Source organism: Phaethon lepturus, unplaced genomic scaffold (genome assembly GCF_000687285.1).
Source record: "Phaethon lepturus isolate BGI_N335 unplaced genomic scaffold, ASM68728v1 scaffold15672, whole genome shotgun sequence".
In the NCBI taxonomy this organism is placed as follows: domain Eukaryota; kingdom Metazoa; phylum Chordata; class Aves; order Phaethontiformes; family Phaethontidae; genus Phaethon; species Phaethon lepturus.
The window spans coordinates 35,080-45,982 of record NW_010524205.1 but is presented as its reverse complement, the minus strand read 5'-3'; the positions used below and the strand labels follow the sequence as shown (position 1 = coordinate 45,982).

At 38.5% G+C, this 10,903-nt stretch overlaps 1 protein-coding gene across 1 annotated transcript in view; it reads right to left on the bottom strand.

The window, feature by feature from the left end:
• The window catches only part of LOC104617130 (pecanex-like protein 2), a gene marked incomplete at its 5' end in the record, with an annotated part of 59,772 nt that overhangs the window by 16,917 nt on the left and 31,952 nt on the right, over window positions 1-10,903 (bottom strand). The window contains 3 exons of the mRNA XM_010282366.1: window positions 2,132-2,235; window positions 4,391-4,624; window positions 8,963-9,216. Coding sequence (XP_010280668.1) covers window positions 2,132-2,235; window positions 4,391-4,624; window positions 8,963-9,216 — 592 coding nt within the window. The remainder of the gene's footprint in view (window positions 1-2,131; window positions 2,236-4,390; window positions 4,625-8,962; window positions 9,217-10,903) is intronic.

Here is a 10,903-nt window from a genome sequence, read left to right as displayed (position 1 = left end):
CCAAAAAAAAATCTTTCTGGCAGTTGAAATGTATTAAAGGTAATTTAACCAGGTGGGTAAGTGACACAGTTTTTCACAGTGAAACTTTTCTAGGGAAAGCTTTTGTGAAGTAGCACTGAAAAAGATAGCTTCCACTTAATCCCCTTCATGTCACAAAATACATTTAAAAAATACAATGATTCAATACTGCCCTGGAGCACTTTCTTAATAAAAAGAAAATCAGGACTGAAAGATACAGGATTATACAGAACGGATTCAGAAAAACAGGGATAGAGCTGTGCAGTGCATATGACTACTGCATTTTTTCCCCTTCTACAGACCTTTTCTCACCAAGAAACATATTTTTGAGTATGGAGCGTCCACTGACCAAAAGAGAGAAACTGGTTTGGTTCATTGGTAATTTTCCAGATTTGAAAAAGACACAGTATAGCTGACTCCTGCAATTACTATTAAAATCTTTACAGAAGACTTTGCAAATAATTATTCTCAACATTCATACTTTCCATGTTAAGCTTTGGAAAGCCTCTGATAATATTATCTCTTTCCATTAGCTACTGACCATGTAAGCCAATAAAAATAGGTGACATTGTTATTGTATCTGTACTAGTGCCAAAACATTGTAATGAAGATTTTAAGATCCTGTGGAAAATATATGCAATGTGATGACAGTTTTAAGAAGCTTTTGTGGTATTTTTAGATGTATTTCTAGTATCGCTGTGACATATCTATTGCAGCCCCAGATCAAATTCATTTTAATCTTTTCTCAAAAAAAAACCCCAAAAAATCAACAAACCCCACAAACGCACGTCAACTTTTCTATCACGTCCCCGAAGTCTAAAATTTGGATCATCAAAAAACCAGGGCAGTTTTAGAAATAGCGATGACTTACTAAACGTTGCACTAATTCGAGGGCATAGAAATGAAGGGAGAGGAAATTCAACCCAGAAGAAAACTACTACAGGAAGGGCATGTGCAAAGACTAGTAGAAAAGAGATGACGAAAGCCATTTTAGAAGGCAGAAAGCAGCAGCACACCAAGAAATAGGGCGTGTGGGCCATGAACATTTTGTGACTGACTGAAAGAGGAAGACAGACGTTACAAGTGACTCAACAGGTAACAAAGCTAGAATGAATATTTAAAGGACTGTTTTATCTTTTAACAGAAAATGCATTCAAAATCGCACACGCTGTCTTGGCTTGTTAGTAAAACAAATCCTCTCCACGGCCCGTGTTGATAGAGGACTAGCTAGCTTTACTCACAGTTTTGTGCCAGTACAGCAAGATCACTTAAGGGACTGTGTATTTACTAATCTTCGCTACTGTTACTAAACTCTTGTGAACACAGGGAGTTCAAATACAGCTACTAAAAATCTCAAATTAGGAGAGAAGTTCGACTTTAATAAAGTAAAGATTATTTCATTAATAAAATGCCTTCTCTATAAAATTAATTACTCAAGCCGAACATTTAGAACAGCATAAGTGGTACTTTATAAAATCCGAACAACGCATAACTCCTAGTGAAAATGGAAGAATCCTTAAGGAAAATGTAAGGTGAAGAGCATATTCAGAAAAAAACTTAACCAAGCGCATTTTAATTAACCAGACTTTCTAGGAAAAAGTGTTTTGAATCAATGAACGAATAATGAATAAGGTAGACTGAGAACAGACAAAGCTGTGGCCTCAAGAGATAGGAGGTTCTCCTTTCCTTGGTCACCAGAACGAAGTGGCACAAGGAACAAGGAACACAGAATAACAGCCCTGAGGAATAGAGGATCCTTATGGGTTTATTATTATTTTGCTAAGTAGGTGGCAGAGTCGTTAGCAGTTTCTTCCCCTTCTGGAGGAGGCCAGCATTACAGTAACCAGGCCAGGCATGAGAGAACACAAGCAATAACCACCGGTACCTATTCTTTCAATGCAAAATTCTGCTTTGCCCTATGAAATAAAGACTGATATTAGTTATTAAGCAAACTACCAAAGTAAAAGTTGTCCAGGAATGGCAGAAAACGAATTATTTTATGGAGAAAAGAGACTTTGCCTTGATCTAATCTTCTGCAGAGATTCCAGCTTACGTGAAAAAAGACAAGCAGGTCTTTGCTTTAAAATGAGGAAAAAGCATTCCTAAAAATTACCTGATGGCCATATTGTGAGCTGCAGTTCCCAAAGCTCTTCGACCCAGTATACACAAGGCAAAGGAAAGCGTCACTAGAGGAGAATCCTCATCGCTGTCCAGGTGCTACAAGATTTTAAGAATAGCATGTTATTCCAGATGCAAATACCGTCTTTAAAAGTACTGCAATACTATAAATTGTAACATTCATAAAATTTGGTTGTAGCTGGACCTACACACAAAAACATTCTTTGCGATTAAACAGAACAAGAAGGAAGATCATTGCCATCAGAGGCTTTCTGAAAGATTATTTTGTCCACTGGCTAGAAAATTTCCATCTCAGGTGGTGAGATCCCAAGGGAGGGGTGCTGGGGGGGCAGGACTTGTGGGGGTTTTTGTTTGTTTGTTTTTCCAGATCTGACTTTCCAAACCAGAGCAGATTCTTTATTGCTAAGAGACACTGCAACTGGAGGCAGCCAAACCCCTTTTCATGGGACGCAGTGCATATGAAACTCCTCCACAGCTTCCAGAAGAACAATCAATTTGAAAAATTTGGGGGAACACACTTTTAGTGAATAACAATATATATCTAAATTGTATACAATTGATGACACTGACCTCACATTTTAACATGTGGTCAAAACAATTCATTGACATTTGCTAGCTCGGGGAGTTTCTTTATTGAATTTTTTTGCAAAGAAAACCTTGATATCAAGCAGGAGGAAAAACCGAAACAATCCTTCATGAATGTGAATGTTTAGGAGGACACAGACTATTATTTCTGTCCATGCAACAGGTGATCTCTTACAGTTTGCTTGGACTCTAAAACTGAAGCCAATTACAATGAATTATAGAAAATATAGTTCCTTCTATATACAACACTTTTCAGAGCTATGTGTACAGTGAAGCTTTTTTTACATCTCATCTCCTACACAAACTTTAGGTCTATATAGTTAGTGAATTACAAAAACAGAGGTAAAAGAAAAAGATGTAAAATATATACATAAATATGTGTGCGCGCACACTAGTGCAGGCACTCATTTGCCCTTTTAAGCCTAACCCTGATCAAAGTTTCAAGTCTATTGGGCATCCCTAAATCTATTATTCTATTTGAAAGTCTCAGCCACATAACAAGTGAAAAAGCATCATTTAACAGTGGCTTTTCCTGCACCATGCAATTCTTTGTGCGTCAGAACTTGGGAGCTGAGACATGGAGGTGGGAAAGAAAAGAGATGAAATATTCCCAGTAGGAGGAGCTGGTGGGGAAGGCTCAGCGGACAATTCAATGAAAACAGTATCAATGTAACGATATGCAGGGGAACTGGTAGAATTACCATCCTCAGGGTTAGAGACATGAGAAGGAACCGAACGGAGAAGAAACATTAAGATTCAGCGAGGTTGCGCCCGCTAAGGTCAGTGGTAGCAAATGGGATGTGAATTCAGCGTTCCTGAATGAAAAATGCACAAATAACAGTGCACAGTGGCCAGGAAAGACATGCTTCTCATTTTTTGCCATTATCAGCAATAATCAGAAAATTAAATCAAGGTAATATGCTTGTTTGAAACTGTATTCTCCCTCTGGGCTATTTTGAGCATTCCATGGAAATATAGTAGTGCATTTATGACAAATGATTGCTGACCATCCGTAATCTTAGCGGCTCAAAGCATGTGGATGCGTAGCTGTAAAGCTGCCCTTGACCTTCTAGTGCTGCAAGGTAATTTCACGCGGTTTTGTGGCATGGCTCATATTTGAATCCTGAGCTCTCAGAGGTGACCTACACTAGCAGTGAGTTTGTTATGTACCTCCCTACCATCTGAGGACGGTACCCAAAACACAGGCAAATGTTTGGAAAGGGTACAGAAACATCACCGATGTTTGGCAAACGTACCCAAACACTGGCAACACTGAAGGAATGATGACATTCCCTGAACAGAGCCTGCTCCAGCATTACTTCTGTGAACACTTAATATCTCCATGCTTTTTAGAGGTGATGAAATTAACAGTGTTGGAAGTATGCACAATAGGGAATTGGTTCTGTATTCAAAAAATAACCCTCCTTAAAACTCAGTTTTTGCACAAGTGTAGTCTTCAAAATACGTTTTTCTCCGTTTCACAAAACATGTATTTTCCTTTTATGTTAAATCTGCCAGCTTAAATGAAATAAATTTTATTCTATTAATCCTGAGCAAGCAAGAGAGTAACCATGCATCATTTAACTCCTATCCCAAGAATGAAAACTACGACTTCTAAAAAAAGATGAAAATAAAAATGCAAGCTTACCTCCACCCTTTTTCTAGCACAGAACTGAATCCAGTCCAGATAAACACTGCAGAAACTAGCTCTTGTTATTCCTTGGAGACACGGAACATAATCTTCATCTATGTTAATGTTAAACATTGCAAGGTCACGTTCAATATAATGCCACTTTGCATAAGGTTGCAGTATCTTTTGGATGGATTCGTCTTTTATCCAGTCAAGGATTTTGGGAGAACTTGCTGTAAAGTATATTATACTCTGTTGACAAAATGTGCAAAAAGTTAGTTACTCAGTCTCTGATTAAAGCAGATATATTTTACACAGAATAAAATAAATCAAACAGGACCACGCTAACTACCCATAATGGTACATAATTCTCCTATTTTTTTACCGCTTGGCATCATTGCTCCACAAAACTGTTTGAGTTAGAAAGATGATGATAATTGATCTCGAAATAGCAGACAACAGAAAAAGAAGCTGTATTCCCTTTTTCCTTAAAGAAAAATCAATACAAACAATAGACTATGATGAGAATACAGGGTTCCAGAATTCAAACACGTTAATTACTAAATATTAGTGGTGTTCCAGAGTCTATCGCCAAGAAGGTGATACGGATAAAAGTTGAGGCATATTTTGAAAAAAATAGTAGATGGTCACATGCTCAAAATAGGATTCTTTTTCCCCTGTGGACTTCCTGTTTTCTGGGGGACAAAGCTTTCCTAATTCTTTAACAAACAGCTCCACCATGATTTAACCACAAAGGTGAAATTTGACAGATGTGTACCACACAAGTCTGAAAAACCCTGCTTCAATTGCTGTTTTCTCTCTGTATTTAGCAGCATTACTATTTTTGTTATTTGTTGATGAGGCCAGTAAAGAATAATGGATTATTTCTTACACGTTGGGTTAAGAAGCTGACAACTGATGCTACTGAGTTTGCTTCTACAGCACTGAAGGAGGAGCAGTACTCAGTAGGAGTTCTCTTACCGAACGCAGAAATATTAGAAAGCAGCAAGACTTGTATCTCATATCTGTGCCTGGATTTCTACGTTTCAGTTCTTCTAACCTCTGTGTCTGGTGCCATTAAAGTAATAATAAATAAAATAAGGTAAAATAAAACAAAAATCTATCTGAACCAAATTTAAAGGATATTTTCAGAAGAATACAAAACTTAAGGAGAAGTTCCAGCGCTGCAAAGGAAAATGGCATCAGCTGGAAAGTCCCATTATAATGTTTTATAATTTTTGTTTTAGTAGATGATATTAATTTAGAATTGGATTCCAATCCCAAAGCAAACGAGGTGCAAGTGAACGTGACTGAAAATGATGTAGTTCTACTTTACCCGTGCGATGGAAATATTATTAAGCAAATAAATGTAAAAAATGAAAATCTGATGGATTAAAAAGCACAGAAGCACCACCAGCCCTTTTAAAAATCCCAGATGCCCTCCACAGTTTATCTTTCAAATTGTACAAAAATACACAAGCAAGAGGAAAATTAAGCTCCAGAGGAAAAAGACAAGTCAGACAGATACACACTAAGGATGGACCCTTAATTTCTTTGGCATGTGGAGAACAAGACACTCTTTAAGAAAGATTCATGCAAAAACAAAAGAGCTGAAAACACAGCACTCGGCGAATGCAGGCTTCTTGAATACTAAAAGCCATTTAAATAAGAATATATTGAGAAGAGATGGAGGAGGCACAAGGGAAAAACATCACAGTAGTTGGGCAGGAAATTATTTCAAAATATATGCAGAAGGGCTACGAGAGCTGACCCACTTTATTTGTGGAGGATAAAAATCCTTTTATAAGAAGAAATATGAGCCTTTCTTGGCTGTTAATGAAACTGCAAATGAAATACATACATTAGGAATAAGACACTCAGTGTAACTCATTGGTTAAAAGACCAGTATGGTAATTATTCTTGAAGGATAGTAGAACTGAAACAAGGCATACTTTTTCTTCATTGATCTTCAAAATACAGTTTGCTTTACTCTCACCTGTGTTTCCAAAGAAGCAGATTCAGCTGGGAAGGAAAAAAAAATCAGACTCACACTCAAACACAGAAACAGCAAAAACTTCTGCGACCTAATTAAATTCTGCTCCTAGTACCTCTTCCTAGGTATGTTTTGTGCACAAATACATCCTCAGTTATATGGCAATTCAGAAATAACATGGTAAATATTTACAATATTGTAAGCTACAAAGAATAAACTAGAAGCACTCCAAATGCTCAGTGCAGTGGAAGTGCAGCTGCTGCCAAAACTCCAGTCTAAGTGTTTTCTGAGTTTGTGATTTATGTGACCTGAATACTGTGTTAACTAGAGTTCTTCTTACAATTACTTTTCTACACTGTTAAAAAGAAAGTGGCAGAGGTTTAACGTGTTCACAGTGAAACTGTGCAGGGTCTTTACAGCTCAAGAGTCCCCCATAAGAAAGAGCTGGGGAAGGAATGAATTCTCACCTCTGTTTCTGATTCTGCTTATCTGGAGGTGAGTTCTAAATAAAAGAGGATGATAGCTGCTCTGAAATATAATCTTCTCACCTTCTGAGGCTGTACTAAGGATTTTACCAAATCTTATCAAAGCTCCTGTTTATGGAAGAAACTAATAATTTGAAGAATAGGAGAAGAACATCTCCATACAGCTTTCTTTTGAGAAGCATCATTCAAAAGAAGGGATGCCTGAGCGCACTCTCCTTCGCTGAAGGGAGCCCCAGCCTAGTATCAAAGCTGCCAACAGGTTGTTGTTATTGTTATCTTTGGTTCATCCTTCCCTAAGAAGGGAAGTGGATTAAAGGACTGACACCTTTCTAAGAATGGAGATCTGTAAATGCAGTGTTATAGTACTGGCTCAAATAACTCCAACCAAAGGAGATTAGATTTTCACACCTTAGAAGCCAGAGGTGGTGGACATAACAAAATCTGCATACAGCGGAGATGGAGCCACAGCATCTCTCAGTAGTGTGGAGATCGTTTAACCCACCTCCCTTTTACTCAAAACAGGATCAATGAACCACAGCTGTATCATATGGGACAAAAGCTTGTCCAAGGATCTTACCTACGTCAGCCTCTTCTCAGGTATGTCCAGAACCAGCAGCCCTAAACGATCTTTCAGTTAAGTTTTACTTCCCATTTGACGAACCCCACAACTTTCCACAAGTCCTCTGCATATTAGTTGACTTGAAGGCACTAAAAAAGTTCCAGTTTACAAAACGCAGTTCTTCACTGCTTTAAACTGATAAGCTGCTGATTTGGTTGCAGCTCAGACTGAGATTTTTTTCCATCTCGTTCGCCATCAAAAGCCAAGTCATGTATCGGCTTGCATCTGTTTATGTTCAGGTTATTCAGGTTACCTTTTAAAGTAAAGTGAAGCCATTCTAGCAACATGTTCACTTCAGTTTAAAGAAGGGTTGATTTTTTTTTTAGTTTAGATACATTGCTTAAAAACAATTTAATTTATAGCCACACAACCCACTTCTAAAATGAAAAAAAATCGTGCTCACGTGCAGTTTTGTTTCTAATTAGTTAATTAAACAAAGCACGCTGGTTACCAGGCCCTACTGTAACATTTACTGCCTGTAAAACTATTTATGAAATCCCAGTCTGCATTTTACGAAGTAATCGACTGCATGATCAAAGCAGCTTTGTGAAGCAATGATCTTGTTTTTACCGCACTGGCTCACTTACAAAAATAGGTGATTAATTTATTTACAACAGGTGTCTCTCTAAGGTTGACAGGATTTATACAATTGCAGAGATGTAAGTAGGAAGATGTCCGGCGTGGTTGGGAGCTTTAGTGAGTGGCCCCATGGCAGTACCAGTGGCACAGGAGGCAGCATTTGGTTCTTGTTGCTTCAGTAGAAGACAATAAAGCTCAGCAATTTCTCCATTTGCTGGACTGGAAAGGCTTTGGCAGGGGATGAAGATGTCTTCCTAGACTATAAGGTTTAATTATTTTGACAAATTAATAATATCTGTGTGGTCACTGAGATCTCAATAACAGTGCAAATGTAGAAGTGATGTAAATGAATTGCTGTTTATCAATGGAATAAAACAACTTCAAGTGTGTTGTAGTATATATGTAAAGCAGCAGGTAATAAGAGGGTTTGCACTACTAAAAAAGTGTATTTGAGGAACAGCTCTTCAGAGATTTCCCAAGAACTTTATGCTTGTTGTTTTGTTTTTTGGTTTTTTTTGGTTGGTTGTTTTTTTTTTTTTTTTTTTTCTCCCCAGAAAAAATAGTGGAAAGGCCAACTCAAGAAGAAATAACAAACTGTCAGTGAAGTTTTGCTTTGTAAGAATGCTTCTGCTGACTTTATCGCTAGAGGATGTTAACTCACCTTCTTGATTTCTGCTTAAACATGCCAGCAATATTCTGTACTAACTATAAGTACAAGTAGTCAGAATCAAATGTAGCAAAGGGAGATATGAACTAATTATCCCTACCGAATGTCAAGTCAGTCTGACTATTGGTAGTGCAAATGAACAAATATAAAGCAAAAAACTTCAAACGCTATTTCTGATACACAGCCAGCATTCATTCTTTTTGACAAACCTGCCCAGGAATATAGTCCACTTCACCAAAGAGTTTACCTTTATATAGTATCTGATAAGTATTCTCCGCAGGTCGAACACTTGCAGCATTGTTGCAGCGTTGTTATCAATGATGCTGTATCCTTCCAGGATGTACTGGGTTCGTGTTATTTCCCATGTCAGCCATCGGAGGTTAAAGGCTGCATTACATGATAACAAGTGAGGCAAGTGCCCAGGCTTACAACAGCAGCAGCCTTCGTTGTCTTCATCTCCTTCTGTTATGGCTTCTACTTCTCTCTGCTGGCAATATGTCCCTTGGCAGTGAGAAAAAGAGAGTATGCTGCCAGTTATCGGGGGAGGAAGAAACAAAGGGCTTCTTCCAAGCAGAAAAAGCACGACTGAAGGCTCTATGCACTCAGCAAAAATCTAACAGAAAGAGCTACGGCAATAAATTAGATGTGCTAATTGATCCATGTGCAGTAGCAAATACAGATCTGTACGTTATTTATTTACTATCACCTATAAAAGCCAAAAGGGCCTGATCTAACATTCTAGGCATTTGGTTCTGAGATGAGCTACACTACAGACCACAGCTTCTGTCTTAATAAAAACTCACCAGGAAGCAACACTTGAAAAGTCTCGCTCCATCAGGCACATTAAGCAAATTGATCCAAGTCTCAGCCTGCTTCTTCAAATAACGCACAGGATGGAAACAAAGATTTTACAGTGTGTCAGAGCACTTATAAAATCTGGGTTTTAGCAAACTATCTTGGAAAGTAGGTTCCAAAAATAACATCCAACGGGTTGGTCTCTCTCCCACCAGCGTAAAAGCTACTCCGGATCAAACATCTCTAATGAATAGCACTAGTGGCAGTATATCATGAGGACAGAGCAGCTTTCTAATTAGCCTATTACACAGGCTTCAGATCAAAACAGAGCAAATCTTCCTGAAAAGGAGATGTTAACTCACAAAGAAGTATTTAGAAGTCATGAGGCAGATGCAGAAGCACTAATATATCTGCTCTGCAGACTCTGCATTTCTGGCCTGTGCTGTGCACACTAGAAAGTCAAGCTGAGCCCTTCAGGATTTGGAGTCTTATGAAAATGTGGTTTCTATACCATACAGGGCACTACAAATCAAAACCAAGGTGGACACCCATGTGCTCCCCCCACTGTTCTCCAAATATATGAGTTATATGTTCTTTAATCATATAGAATATTTAAAGAATTCTATATATTCTTTATAGAATTAAGAATTCTTAATTCTTACTCTTAATTCTAAAAAATTAATTCTTTAAGAATTAAGGAATTCTATAAATTCAAAAAGATCCATGCATGGATTTTTTTTAAAATGGACGGATCTTTTTAAATGGATCTTTTTAAAATTTACTCTCTGTGGGCTGTTGCTGAACTTACTCTCCACTGAATTTTTACATACACCGTCTTTCGAGGCCATCTCCTATGATGCAAGTTATACGTGTGCCCTTCCGGCAATGGTTCAGTATCACCCCACGAGAGAGCTTCCAACGGTCTCGAGAGGAGAGGAAGGTGCTCAACACTGCGCTGCAGTTCAACAGCTATGGACACCCCCCCCGGCCAGGACAAAGGGACCTGTTCTGTTGTGTCACTATAAATGGGAGAAGAAGTTGGTTACGTTCATCGTCTGAACGTTGGACTGGGAAAGAATATAGTGTCAGCTCCAATCCCCCGCAGTCGGCCAGCACCCCGAAAGAGAGCCTGAGGCAAGGCAGCACTCCAAAGGCCTTTCTGTGGAGCGCAATGACAGCCGCTGTGCCCTCGACTGACTATCCCGGTCCCATCACAACTGTCTGGTCAACAACCTGAGGACCTTTTAGTCCGTACCAACAGAAGTGGCACCCAGAGTATTCCTCTCTCCACACCGGTAAAAGCCTTTCAAAATATAACAAAATAAGCACGGGTTAGGTTACCACCTTCTCTTTTTTTGCCTGTACACCTTCTAAAAATGTATCCAGCAAGCCA